This window comes from Panicum hallii, chromosome 2, assembly GCF_002211085.1.
Source record: "Panicum hallii strain FIL2 chromosome 2, PHallii_v3.1, whole genome shotgun sequence".
NCBI classification, from domain to species: domain Eukaryota; kingdom Viridiplantae; phylum Streptophyta; class Magnoliopsida; order Poales; family Poaceae; genus Panicum; species Panicum hallii.
This window is the reverse complement of record NC_038043.1, coordinates 8,560,873-8,575,605: the sequence shown is the minus strand read 5'-3', so window position 1 is coordinate 8,575,605 and position 14,733 is coordinate 8,560,873. Positions and strand designations below refer to the sequence as shown.

The 14,733-nt window shown below is 43.1% G+C and overlaps 1 protein-coding gene across 2 annotated transcripts; it reads left to right on the top strand.

The window, feature by feature from the left end:
• Nucleotides 1–1,236: 1,236 nt before the first annotated feature.
• LOC112882061 (sterol 3-beta-glucosyltransferase UGT80A2-like) lies at nt 1,237–13,553 on the top strand. 2 transcript variants are annotated; one of them, XM_025947034.1, is made up of 15 exons: nt 1,237–1,639; nt 2,531–2,697; nt 3,212–3,454; nt 3,864–3,975; nt 4,071–4,241; nt 4,414–4,477; nt 7,959–8,016; nt 8,145–8,186; nt 8,804–8,981; nt 9,275–9,405; nt 10,811–10,913; nt 11,000–11,076; nt 11,925–11,972; nt 12,058–12,207; nt 13,124–13,553. In XM_025947034.1, the coding sequence occupies exons 1-15, from the start codon at nt 1,585–1,587 to the stop codon at nt 13,310–13,312; spliced, it is 1,788 nt and encodes a 595-aa protein (XP_025802819.1). In that variant the 5' UTR covers nt 1,237–1,584; the 3' UTR covers nt 13,313–13,553. The 2 variants fall into 2 exon arrangements, with proteins under 2 accessions (XP_025802819.1, XP_025802820.1); XM_025947035.1 differs by lacking the exon at nt 8,145–8,186 and having other exon boundaries at nt 1,241–1,639.
• Nucleotides 13,554–14,733: the final 1,180 nt, after the last annotated feature.

Genomic DNA, 14,733 nt, shown 5'->3' with positions numbered 1-14,733 from the left:
TCTCAGATGAATTTTCATACGTTCGATAAGCGCATCACCTCTGTGTTATTGTCGTCTATCGAGCTTCAGCTGCTGAGCTTGTGTTGGCACAGCCTTTTCTGGATCACTCACGTAGCCCAATTGTTACCAACATGCTTGTTATTTTGATGATGGAATATATCCAATGTTGAATATCGTTGCATTTGTCATTGGCACAAAATGAATAAAATATAAAGAGTGGGTGATAATGGAGATTAACAAAAACTTGACTTAATTGTAAAAAAAACTATGTACATGTGTGGCAAGTAGCCAAAAAAAACGAGCATCTCCAGCACTTTCTAACAAACATCTTCTAATAAGGTAGTTTTAGGATATCCTGATACCACTTTCGTATATTATCAGAGAAGATGCTACTTTCGTATATTATCAGAGAAGATGCTTTTATAGTTTCCAATAAGCTCATCCCAATACAACTAGCATGTTGGGAGAGGAAAAATTCCCCCTTTATTTGAGGGCAGTTGGGTAAAATATTTAGACCCAATAATTATTGGGGAAAAGGAGAGGTTTTGGTAAACTGTTGGAGTATATTTTTTTCTTCAATATTATAGTTTAATAGGAAAATGAAGACTGTTGGAGATGCTTTAATGAAGCAAATAGTTTTGAGATGAGGTACCGGTCCTGTTTGAATGGTATAAAGGTGTATCTTCCTTGAGCGCATTTTAATTGTGGTAATGGGCAAAGGGCTTTAGGGGCTGAGGCCGAAAAACTTTCAAATTGAACGCAAAACTTTCATTTTCAAACTCTCAATTGGTCATTTCTTTGATTTGAAATCTTCCAGCTCAAAAGTTTGGAAAAGGACCTTTCAAACTTTCAATGTGAAAATATCCTTTCCACTTCGTTTTGGAATTTCTTCTTAAAACGCCCGTACCAATTCACAACTTCAAATTCCAGACTTCCATGCTATGATTTTGGAGGCTTAAATATTACACTAGAATAAGCTCACACACCTTTTTAAATTTCTGAATTGGACGCCAGTTGGTGTTATTTTCTCATGTGCTAAATTTTATTTAGGACATCGATTACGTGAACAGAACTCAAGCAAAATGATTACCGTGGACAAAATGTACACAAATCCCACAAGTTCACCACAGAAAAAAAAATTCTATGCTTTGGCACCGGACGCATGGTCGGTGACGTGGGCGCGGCTTGTCGCGCACGGCGCGCGGCTACCGGCAGGGCACGACGTGGACTTCTCTCGCCGTCACGGCCAGCAGACGGCCCGCTCAACCGCTCTCAACGCCCGTCGCCCCACCACCGCGCTGACCCGGTTCCCCGCGGATCCTGACCGTCGGCAGGCACCTGGCGCGCACGTCCTCCGCTCCCAGATCGCGCCACGTGTCCCTACGGCTCCCGGTGGCCTTCGTCGTCTTCGTTCCAGGAGAAGCCTCCCCCCGCGTCCGGCGTTCCCTTCCTTTCCTCTCTCCGACGACTCTGCCCCCTCTCGCATCGCTTGGCTGGCCCGCCGTGGGAGGTTCTCGTCTTCTGGAGGACGCCTTCCTCTCGGGAGAGAGGGAGGGAAGCTTCTAGAAGCCTTTGCCGCGGCCAATGGAGGAAGCCAGCGGCGCCGGCGCCGGCGCTGAGGGTGTCGTCTCCTCGTCCGGTGAGCCCCCTTGATGCCTCTTCCAATACGCCGTCCGACGCTTCTGGGAATTTCCACAATTCCACTAGTACCCTTACTTCGCCTCGTTGAATCCTTAGCTAGAATTCTGTGTCTATGATGATAGCGGCGGTGGATTATGGAACCGATTTGATCCGTTTTTTTTTTTTTACTCATAAGATTTGGTAACGGAGGCGTATCGGTGCGGCATTGTTGCGCGGAACTGCGGCCTTGGGTTGGAGCTGTCAATTTTGGAAGCGGGCGTTAGGGTTTATGCGAGCTTGCCGCTGGGTTTTGGCTAATATTGTCGCCTTGAGGATTGCTGACCTGTTCGGTGGGAGAATTGGGAAGGAAACCGAAAACAGAGGAGGTGGAGGGAGCAGCAGCCTTTTTTTGGGTTTTTGTGTGCCGGTTTTATTTTTGTGGTGAAGCAAACTTTTGGAAGTGGACAGAGTCAGGGTGCAGGGGAATTTTCCGGCCTGGTCCCCTGATTCCTTTGCCTGCACAGTGGCTGAGACTTTGACATTTTGTCCTCACAGACTTAAAATGACAGGTTTTCTCTTTTTTTTTCTTTTTATGGCCATTATACCATTCTCTTATAGTGATCAACACTAAATAGGGGCACTGTATACTTGTGATTGTTCGATATATTGAAGATTTACCTTGCAGTGTTTGTTGCCATATGTGGATTCCTTATGTGATCCACATTGGTCTTGACTCTTGAATAGTTCCTCTGTTCAAAGCAGTTCATTTTGGTCCTATATATTCACCTTTTCATTTGCAGTTATATGATGTGTCATTTACCTGACTGTATTTTAGCTATATACTATTTATGCAAGTATTTTGAAGAAGCACAAGTTTATTGGTCGTGTAACTGTTTGGAATTTTGTTCAGTGTCGAATAATTGTTTCCCACAAGATGAGGGTACAAGCTCCAGCGAGATGGACAATACTGAATGCTTTGAGACATCCTCAGAGCTGTCTAATTCTGAAAGATCTAGGCCTGAAGGTAGCAAAAAAACATCTTCCATATTGGATAAGAAGATATCCGTAAAAAAGAAGGTAAGTTGATCTGTCATCTTTGTTGGATGATGTATTGTGCTAAGGCTAGTAAACCTTCTAGGATCCGGACTCTTGTCTTATGAACCAGACCCAGCTAGGATTCTAGGACTATATATATGTAACCAACACACATTGTAAGGGGTTCAGTTTTATCCTCCCAAATTTTCCAGTCTATTGATCTTTGCTAGAAAATGCCGTTTTGCTCATTACTGTTGCATGTGTGACAAAATTTATGTGAGTCTTTTTTCTTTTGCTACTGTAACATGCAAATGTTTTTCTAAGGAAAAGAAACCGTACAGTATTATGAGCATAGCAAAATTACTAAGCAGTGTGGACAGCTGTAATCATTGCAGAATTTCTAGTAACTTGAACTAGTTTCTAGCCCCGCTAGTGTTGCTTGTGAATTTTCAATTCTCATAGTTAATTATCAGCCTCCTATTGCTTCCATTATGTTGTAATTATGTAATCAAATGATAGGTTGTACCAGTTGCATCCCTGTTTGTTTTCATTGCAGCTGAAATTGTTTAGTCGAATGGCTACACTGAAAGATGATGGAACTGTAGTTGTTGATATCCCCACCAATCTTGAGGCTGCATCACTCGATCTTCCTTCGGCAGATAACCACAGTGTGGCCTTTGGTGGGGAACCATTGGACTCCTCAGATCTGCAGCACAGGCCACCGATGCAAATTGTTATGCTGATTGTTGGTACGAGAGGAGATGTGCAGCCATTCATAGCTATAGGAAAACGGTTGCAGGTTGGCATCCTATTGCTTTCTTTTGATATTTCATGATTCTTTCACTAAAACTTATATTGATTCATGCTGCTTATAAGATGTGCATTAAGAGGATGAGTATCTGGCCCTATTTTTTATATGATGAATAAGCTAGCTAGCTAAGAATTTAGAGCATGTCATAATCAAATATAGGCTCTGAAATCATGGCAGCTGCTCTCCTGTATATTTGAGAAAAATAATCAAATAGACTGTACAATGTTATTGCCGTGCGTGCGTTATGGTTCGCTGGAAGCTAATATTCAAGGGTCCAGTGCAGCACAAGGAGGGCACCATACTAATTATTGATTTCGGACTTTCACCATAGAACTGCAATGTGCTTATTATTTTTATGTTATGTTCAAGGTGGAGTAACATTTATTTCTGTTGGCAGAACTATGGTCATCGTGTTAGACTAGCAACCCATGCCAACTTTAAGGATTTTGTGATGGCTACTGGACTGGAATTTTATCCCCTTGGTGGTGATCCAAAAGTTCTTGCGGGATGTATGTGAATATATTCTTACTGTTTTTGCACTTTCACCTTGGAGTTTGCTATAAATAGATCTTGCATAACAGTACAGGGTTGGTAATTTGAGCAGACATGGTTAAGAATAAAGGATTCTTGCCCGCAACTCCATCAGAAATTCCTATCCAGCGCAAGCAGATTAGGGACATCATATTCTCCTTGCTTCCTGCCTGCAAGGATCCAGACATTGATACTGGCATTTCTTTCAGTGCGGATGCTATAATAGCCAATCCTGCAGCATATGGTAATCCATTTTTTTTGTTCCTATTTATATTATTTCCATTTTGATTTCTTGCACTTATAGAAATTGAGGGTGAATAACAGGCTATGGTTTTATCTTTGAGGGAACTTTCCACCTTAGAGCATTTTATTTGTTATGTTACTTCAACTGCTGACCTAAACTAGTGCTTCTCCAGGACATGTACATGTGGCAGAGGCCCTCAATATACCAATTCACATAATTTTCACAATGCCTTGGACGTGAGTGCTCCCTCTCTTTCCCTCCCTCCCTCCTTCCCTCTGAATATGCGTGGCCTCCACTTTCTTTTTCTCCTGGATATTAAGAAGTTTAACTTTTTTGGTTTAATGACCAAACTTGCCTTGCCAAAATTCGGCTATCCCCAACAGTTTTGGCATCCATGTGGTTTGTGCGGATGGTTGCCAAACTTGTGGCAAGCCTGATGAACAGTAATTTTCCCATTGCAAACCCTAAACAGGGTATAGTAGTTATAAACATGGGCCTCTATGGGCCTCTATACACATGGGCTCAATATACTCCAACACCCCCCCGCAGTCTGAACTACCGGCGCAGCGGTGTTCAAGACTGGGCAACAAGAAAGCTAACACCCCCCGCAGCAGTGTTCAAGACTGGACAAGAAGAGAGTACAAATAGAGTACAAAGGGCAAATACCCCCCCCCCCAGCCACAACTAGCCACCGGCTACGTTGAGGCTGGATCGAAACTCCAAGAAGGTCAAGGAGGGCAGCCCCTTGGTGAAGATGTTAGCAAACTGGGAGGTAGTCGGGACATGGAGGACCCGAACATCGCCAATTGCGACTCTGTCGCGCACGAAGTGTAGGTCAATCTCCACGTGCTTCGTCCGCTGATGCTGGACGGGGTTGGTGGAGAGATACACGGCGCTAACGTTGTCGCAGTAGACGAGCGTGCTCTTGGCGAGCGGGCTGTGGAGCTCCGCCAAGAGCTGTCGTAGCCAGGACGCCTCCGCTACGCCGTTAGCGACAGCCCGGTACTCCGCCTCGGCACTGGAGCGAGAGACAACCGGCTGCCGCTTGGACGACCAGGAGACCAGGTTGCCGCCCAGGAAGACGGCGTAGCCGGAAGTGGAGCGACGAGTGTCCGGGCAGCCAGCCCAGTCAGCGTCAGTGTAGACCACTAGCTCAACAGAGGACGAGCGGTGAAGAACCAGGCCGAGGTCCACAGTGCCACGGACGTAGCGGAGGAGACGCTTCAGCGCAGCAAGGTGTGACTCCCGGGGATCATGCATATGGAGACAGACCTGCTGGACAGCGTAGGTGAGGTCCGGCCTGGTGAAGGTGAGGTACTGCAAAGCACCAGCCAGACTCCGGTAGGCAGTAGGATCAGCCACCGGATCACCCAGATCAGCGGACAGCTTCGCCTGAGTGTCGACAGGAGTGGAGCAGGGCTTGCAATCAGTCATCCTAGCCCGCTCCAGGATATCGAGTGCGTACTGCTGCTGGTGCATGAGAAGACCAGACGGGCGAGGCTCAACAGTGACGCCCAAGAAGTGGTGGAGCTGACCGAGATCCTTCATAGCAAACTCCTGCTGCAGAGAGGAGATGACACTCTGAAGCAACTGCTGACTAGAGGCTGTGAGCACAATGTCATCAACGTAGAGCAGCAGATAGGAAGTCTCATCCCCACGGCGGTAGACGAAGAGAGACGTGTCAGACTTGGCCTCGGTGAACCCCAATGTTAGCAAGAACGTGGCGAACCGAGAGTACCAAGCCCGAGGAGCCTGCTTCAGTCCATAGAGAGACTTGTTGAGCCGGCAGACCATATCCAGACGACTCGAATCGACAAATCCCGCTGGCTGAGACCAGTAGACAGTCTCTAACAGAGTGCCGTGAAGGAACGCATTCTTCACGTCCAGTTGGTGCACAGGCCAAGAGCGTGAGAGCGCAAGCGAGAGGACTGTGCGCACCGTAGCAAGCTTCACAACTGGGCTGAAGGTCTTATCATAGTCCACACCAGGCCGCTGAGTGAACCCCCGGAGAACCTAGCAAGCCTTGTAGCGCTCCAGTGTGCCATCAGCCCGACGCTTATGCGTCCAGATCCACTTGCCAGTCACCACATTGCAACCAGACGGACGCGGCACGAGGTCCCACATCTGGTTGGCAAGAAGAGCCGCGTACTCCTCTTCCATCGCGCAACGCCAGTGAGGATCCGCCAAGGCGTCGCGGACAGAGGAGGGTACCGGAGAGACCCGCAGCTCTCCCTCGGCGGCGGAGAGAGTCGCGGCCTGAGACGCCATCCGCCGTGTCACCATGGGATGGATATGCCGAGGATCCCGATGGATGACTGGCGGGTGGTATACCTCCGGCTCGGCTCGAGAGGGAGCCGGAGGAGGCGGCGGCGGCGACGACTCCGGCGTTGGCGTCGCAGGAGCCTCCGGAGCAGGAGGCGGCGCCAGTGTCGGCGCCGAACGACGCCGGTACACCTGCACTGGCTCAGCGTACCGCGTGGTGTCGGGGTCGGCGCCGAGCGACGCCGGTACACCTGCACCGGCTGGGCGTACCGCGCAGGTGCATGTGAAGGCACCGGCGCCGCGCGTGGCGCAGCAGGAGACACCGGGTTAGCGCGCGGCACGACCGGAGGTCCGGGGGCCGCGCGTGGCGCGACCGCGGGCATCGGGGCCACGCTCGGCGCAGCAGGGATCACCGGAAACGGTGCCGGTGTGCTGGGGAAACCTGCAGGAAAAGGACAGACAGGTAACGGTGGCTGAACCACCGGGTCAGTCGGAAACAGAGTCTCCAGCTCGGGGCCAGGAGAAGGTGTAGAGGAGGTAGAGTAGGGGAAATCCGACTCGTCAAAGACGACGTGTTGGGAGATCAGAACGCGGCGAGAGGTGAGGTCAAGGCATCGGTACCCTTTGTGGTCAGGGGAGTACCCGAGGAACACACAACGAGTCGAGCGGGGCGCCAGCTTGTGAGAAGCGGTGGCGGAGGTGTTAGGGTAACACGCACACCCGAAGACCCGAAGGTGGTCGTAGCTAGGAGGGGTACCGAAGAGAGCGTGGTGTGGAGTGGGAGCAGGAGAAGTAGTGGACGGGAGACAGTTGAGCAGGTAGGTGGCGGTGTGAAGGCTCTCAGCCTAGAAGCGCGGGGGCAGAAAGGCCTAGATCAGAAGGGTGCGCACGACGTCGTTCGTCGTGCAAATCATCCGCTCAGCCTTGCCGTTCTGAGGAGAGGTATACGGACAAGACATACGCAGCTGAACACCCCGAGACAAGAAGAAGGACTGGGAGGTGGAGTTATCGAACTCCCGCCCGTTGTCACACTGGACGGCCTTAACTGTGAGGCCGAACTGAGTGGACACCCAGGCAAAGAAGTGGAGGAGGGTGGGGAAAGTCTCAGACTTGGCGCACAAAGGAAAAGTCCAAGAGTAATGAGAAAAATCATCAACAATGACCGATAATATTTATAACCAGACATGCAGACCCTAAACAGGGTATAGTAGTTATATACATGGGCCTCTATGGGCCTCTATACACATGGGCTCAATATACTCCAACAAAGCCCATGCCCATTTGCTCCTTTCCTATATATGTTTTTTTGGCAGCTGTTGTCCTAATGTTATCAAGCAAGAGCCTGGGCAAAATTGTTGCTATGTAAATTTTTTTTAGCCAAATTTGGACATGAACCAAACAAGCCCTAGGTTTTAACTTCAAGCATGTTTTTGATGATCTTTATTTTATTGCCAGGCCTACCTGTGAATTTCCACATCCTTTCTCACGCGTGAAGCAATCTGCAGGATATAGAGTAAGTCTATGTTGTTTCATATGTTCAGATCCATAATGAAAAATAAGACAAGTCATATTTGTAAATTTCCGTTCATACTAATTCGTGAATATGGGTCAAAAACAATGTTGGTTTTCTATTGTTGCAAGGGGATTCAATTGGTCCTGTTTAGGATCATGTGCTCGCGCAAGGTTAGCATGTTCAAGCACTAAACCTGTCTAGTTTACATAGTATCTCTGCAAGTAACTGCAACCTCACTACATTTAGATTCGCCACCATATATAGATGAGGAAAATTGATCAAGCTATCAGTATTTAGTTCCCTTTAATCTTAAGCTATCAGTATTTTGTAAAACCGTTGTATTTTGACAAAACGTAAGTATTTCGTAAAAGCCTTAGACCCTGTTTGGATGAAAAAAAATCTGTGGCTTTGCAATATACATTGATTTTGGAAAAGTATGGGATGTTTGGATACAATAGACCTTGTAGTTTTGGAAACCATAGTATTGATAGAACTCTACTCTGCTCCAAACCTCTTTCTTCTTCTAAATCTTGGTTTTGCACATCTCTAGCTTCAAAAACTACAGTTTTGGGTACCATGGTTTCTCATAACTATGACATCCAAACAGGCCCATAGTATTTTTCTTAAACTTCAAAAAATACTTTGTATTGAATTAGGGTCATGACTTTATAATATGATAGAGCTGCTGCAAGCAGACATTCTATCTTTTGATGAACTTCCTCACTCTTTCTTTAGAGACAATTATTATATGGAACACATCATCCACTCGTTGAATCTTTGGTTGCAGCTCTCATACCAGATTGTTGACTCTTTTGTCTGGCTTGGCATAAGGGATATGATAAATGATCTCCGGAAAAGGAAGTTGAAACTAAGACCAGTTACTTACCTAAGTGGTACCCATGCTTATTCAAATAATATTCCTCATGCATATATCTGGAGCCCTTACCTTGTCCCCAAACCCAAAGGTCTGAATCTCGTCCTCTGATAAGACACCAATAAAAATTCAACAAGAATTTAAAATTGCTTGGAACATTCTGTTTCGCCTCATCAAGATTATTGTGCATAAAAAAGGTCATGCAGCTTGACAATCAAAACAAGCATGCTCGCTGTTTATTTTGTATTCAATGAACTCCCATGAATATCTGGAAAACACATCTGTCAGTTTCAGGAACTAAATTTGGGCAGGAACTTGTTAGATCTTTTGTTATTAACTGATCTTTTTTATATGCTTAAAATTTGACCTGCACCTCTTTTTCAGACTGGGGACCTAAAATTGACATTGTTGGATTTTGCTTCCTTGATCTTGCTTCAAATTATGAGCCTCCTGAGCCACTTTTGAGGTGGCTTGGCAGCGGTGAAAAGCCTATTTACATTGGTTTTGGTAGCCTTGTAAGTTTTTACTTAGTGCTCAAAATTTATTTATTTTACTGCTTTCACTTTTGTTACTATCTGCAAGTCACAATTGTGCTTTAAGCTCTTCTACTTTTCTATTTGGATGAATGATTTATTTGTTTATACTGTTTGCTCTATGTTCACCCATTCATAGTTCATCTGTTGTGTAGAACAGATGGAAAGTTGTGTTTGTAGGTTTAGCTGACCTGTAACTAAATCTTGTGAAAGAAAAAAGATGTGCTCACAATCACTTCATAAACCTTAAAATTGGACCGCACAGTTTGAAGGTTTGGAAATGCCACTGGATGTCTCTATGTAGGATCAAGCATGGTAGGAACGTAAATCAGCCACTCAGCCTCACCATTGGTGGCAATTTTGACAACTGTACAATTTTCAGTGACATTTTACAAGTTGAAGATTGATATACCGAGCTAATAGAATTGGTTACAATTGTTTTACCTAAAAATATGTTTCTAAAGGAAGTCGTTACATATGGATTGACAAAATGACTTAAAACCTTTATTATTCTTATAAGCTGACTAGCTGAGTTTCATGAAGTTAGACCTTGGTATCCTTGTTGCTCTTAAGCTGACTTTCTTTGAGTTCCCTAGATGAAGTTTAACCTTAGGAGACATTCCAACACTTTCAGACATGCCTAGGTTTTGGCGACTTGATTGATGAAGTAAAACCTCATCTACATAGTTGAAACTGAGATTAAATGTTTCTGTTGGAAATAATCTTGTCATAAGAAATATGTAGATGCATCTATGGCATGAGTTGTTCAAGTCAAAAGGAAATTGACTTATTCCTTGAGCTAATGCCTAGCTAGCATTAGGTAGTAAAGTTGGATTTGTTTACTTGAAGTTTCTAGGTAGTACTTTGGTTACCTTAGGATGGTCAATGGTTAGCCTTAAAGAGATCAAAGTCAAATTGACTAGACTATGTAGTTGTCTGAGTTGTAAAAGTGAATGTACTAGCTAGAAATGAATTGTACTCTTGAATGTATGACTGTTTGTGAGTCCTATAAAAGGACATGTACCCCTTCATGTAATCTAGTATGTGTGGGTGTCATAGAACTAGAGATGTAAGCTTGTAGTGTGAGGCATAGTTTTTGAGTGACCTCTTATTTTCTTGTGTGTGTTCAAGATAGTTAAGAGAGTAAAGAAGGAATTGAGTGATTTGATTCCGACAAATTAGCGGGACAGAGCGATTCCATGATATTCATGGATATTTGTTGCTGTACCATGCCTATCATTAATCATTATTTACTCCATGTCAAGAGAAAACCTTGTTATTGTTTTGTTTCAATTATCTAGTGACACTTTGTCCTTGCGGATAATTATTGCTACATGTTTTTTTATTTGTCACTTCTGGTTTATTACTGATTACTCCGCATTTCCAGCCGATTCCAGAACCAGATAAGTTGACAAAAATCATTGTGGAAGCACTAGAAATTACTGGACAGAGAGGAATCATTAATAAGGGTTGGGGTGGGCTTGGAAATTGTAAGTTATAATAGTTAGCTTTTGATATATTAGCTTGTTCTACACTTTCATATCCTTTGCATGTCTAACTATATGTTTTCTTCCAGTGGAAGAATCAAAGGATTTTGTATATGTACTTGACAACGTTCCACATGATTGGCTCTTTCTGCAATGCAAGGCTGTGGTAAGGCTTGTTCTTTTCAGGATGTTTATGTGCCAAAATCAAGTGCGGTGGTTTAACATGATGCAAAGCTTATGCAGATGAAGCTGGGGAAGAATTTGTGATGAGCTTTGCTGTTTGCAAATCATGTGTATAATATGCCTTCCTAGTTACATGTTAGGGCGTTAGGCTATGTTGTGTTGGAATTCATATTAAGCATTCTAGACAAATTTAAAAGAAGATGGAAATAATGGGTTGAATAGGGGATTGCACAAAGATTAAAATCTGATTGCAATGAATGGGATTCTGGTCATTTAATTCAACAGAGCCACAGAGGTAGTCAAATGCAACCGATGTTCCTTATATTTTTGCGCACTTGGGACTGAAATAAGTTGTGACTTATGACAGTGAAAGTGCTTGATATTTCCTTTATTTGTTTTTATCTATGAAATAGTTCTGCTTTTCTTATGTGCTGTTTGATATTTCTTTTATTTGTTTTTATCTATGAAATAGTTCTGCTTTTCTTATGTGCTGTCTTATGACAGTGTTTAAATAATGCAATAATTCTTGATTGATAAGTATGGTTTCTTGTTCCTATTTTTCGCTTTCCCAGAGTGTTATATTGCTATGCTAAGTAATTATTTATATAAAAAGCTCTTAGTTATATTCGAGCGGCCTGTTTGTTTGCCTCCTATATATAGAATCTAGCTTACGGTCTAAGGACAACATGGTAGCCAGCTTATTTCAGATTATTTTGGTGGTCCAGGGTATCCTTTTACCATGATGTCCTTAGACCATGAGCTAGATTATATAATCTGAGGAAACAATCAGGGCCGAAGTATAACTTGTGATGTGGCCTCTGTCCTTTTCAGGTACACCATGGTGGTGCAGGAACCACTGCAGCGGGTCTTAAAGCCGCGGTACTCCCTCCCTCTAATTCCCACTAATTTGCCACGGGACTCTTTGTGTGTTCTCCTGCTGATGTTTATTACCACTAATTTGCAGTGTCCCACTACCATCATCCCATTCTTTGGTGATCAATTCTTTTGGGGCAGCATGGTGCATGCCAGAGGACTGGGAGCACCACCTGTACCTGTGGAGCAATTACAATTGCATTCACTGGTTGATGCAATCAAATTTATGATTGATCCAAAGGTAAACATTGTAATGCTGATTAGTGTTTATTTTTATGTCAAGTTATGCACTAATGTTGTTACAGAGAAGCATTTGTGCAACATTTACTATCATCTGCCTTGACCTAATTGCTGAATCCTAGGCACTCACTAGTTTGAAGAGATAAAATAAAATTTGTTATGTGTTTTGATTACTAACTGTTTGTAAGGATTTTTTTTGCATAAACCACCCTACAGGTTCTGCACTAATTTAGCCCCTTCAAAGTTTATGTGGTATCAAAAGCTTCCCGTGGCTAGTTTTGTGAGTTTACCGCCCATGTGGTGATGGTGGCACCCCAGCATGGCAAGGATTTAATACACATCATAGAAACTACAAGTTTGCAATAAATAAACAAAAATGTCCTCTCGTTTTTTAAAAATTGAGGGCCCTCTCCCATGCACACCCCTCGGTTCACCTCCCTTGGACACAAACTATCGTTGTAGCGTCACAACACACACCATGTAAGATGGTTTTGGAATATGTATATGTGTTTCTATTACTAGTAATGACTCCTATATTTTATTTCGAAAGAGAACCTCCTATCAAACTACTATAGCTTACCTTTATCTAGAATTTAATGTATAGGATGGGAAGCTTAAGACTCATATAAACGAACTTGTGCTTGAAAATAATGCATTGACTACCTGTATTATCCATTATCCAATATACTCCTCTTGCAAATGCTCCTTCATTTATACTGTATTGGGATTGAGAAAGTTTAGACTTATGCACGAGGATTGAGAAAGTAGCCAAATGCTCCTTCATTTATACTGTCTTGGGAAGGACAACTCATCCATTTGTGAGAAAGTTAGCATTTGTGACGATGCATAGAAGTTCCAGGATAACAGGTGAAAGCTCTAGAAAGTTACAATTTGTATTTCGCTTTATTTGGCGACAGGTAAAGGAACGAGCTGTTGAGCTAGCAAAGGCAATTGAATCGGATGACGGTGTTGATGGGGCTGTTAAATCCTTTCTGAAACATCTTCCACAACAAAGAAATTCTGAGACGATGCCAACTGCACCACAATCAACCTTCATGCACCCCTTGCTTCTCCCTGTAAAGAGATGTTTTGGCATTGCTTCCTAACTCTGCATTTTCATACTTTGATCCTGTGACATAACAGCTGTTGCGCCACATGCTAAAGGGGAAGGCACCAACATTGGCTGCCCTTTTTCAACCTTTACAATCGTTGCGTTCGCCTAGTGTAGGGTATTTCGTTCTTCATATACTGTAACTATTTGATGTTCCCTTTTGATGTACGTATAGCTTGTGATTTGCGTGTACAGGGTACTATACTTAGAGACTTGGCTCCTGACTGGCTGTTTGTTATCACCCTCTTTTTTTTTTCTTTTTTTCTCGTTGCTGTAGCAAACCACGGTTAAATCAAAGGAGGTACTGCCCCAAGTATTATACTCACCCTTTTAGAGTTACCACAAAACTTGAATAATGGATTATACTATTTATCACCTCTAGATAATACATGACTAAAAAGTAAGCAGCTATCATGAATAATCCCCTGCGGTGGCAGCTGCTGGTACAACAATCGGATTGCTGAGAACTCTTCTACGATAGAAGACCAAAGATTCGAGATCTGGTTTTGAAGAAAATACCAGGCACAGCCGCAGAGGTCAGTATCCCACTGTAACCAGGGAAGTTTCAGTGAGTTTTGCCGCCCTGATTGTTTGGACTTGAGATGAGTAACTACTAACTGACATTGCAAGACAATGGAGAATATTTTATAAAGTTTGGCAATATGTTACGTGTATGACTTATGTTCAAAACAACCACGACAGATTTCAATTACTATATCACCTTAAAACAAACAAGAACCAATTATTGCCCTAATTTTTTTAATAAATCCTAAAACAAATTTAAAGTAAATTGTAACTTCACAAAAAAAATTAATGGTGTCCAAATACATGTAAAAATTAATGTTAAATCTTTTTACAAAATAAATTTAGCAAAACTAAAAAAATAGAATTTTAAATTCAAAAGAAATCTTAAACACAAAAATTTAATTTTATCTTCACAAATATAGTCCAAAAAAACCTAGAAAGTATGTCTTGGTAGTGCATTTGTTTGGTAGATGTTAATGTATTTTTCTATAAAACTTAATCAAACGTAGACAAGTTTGACTTAGAATTTAAATGAAAACATCTTATATTTTCCAATTGGAGTGAGAACTGTTTTTCCAAATTCCTTTGTTTGGTAGAGTTGTTTCGCGGTTTTTATCTAGCTGAGTGTAGGACTTCTTTGTTTTTGTCAATGAAATGACTAATGACAAATAGCCAACTTATAGTCCCATAAGTTTCAACCAAGTTTGGTTTGGTGACACGAGGACCAACTTGAAACAAAGAAAAACATAAAGTTTAAGGATTGTCTCATACAAATAAAAACCTTTAGCATAAATAATAGTTATTCCCTATGGCACGCTTCCCTAAGAGAAACTAGTCATGCCCACAATGGGGATCCTACAATGACCTAATTGTTCTTTCTTAGTTTCGTGT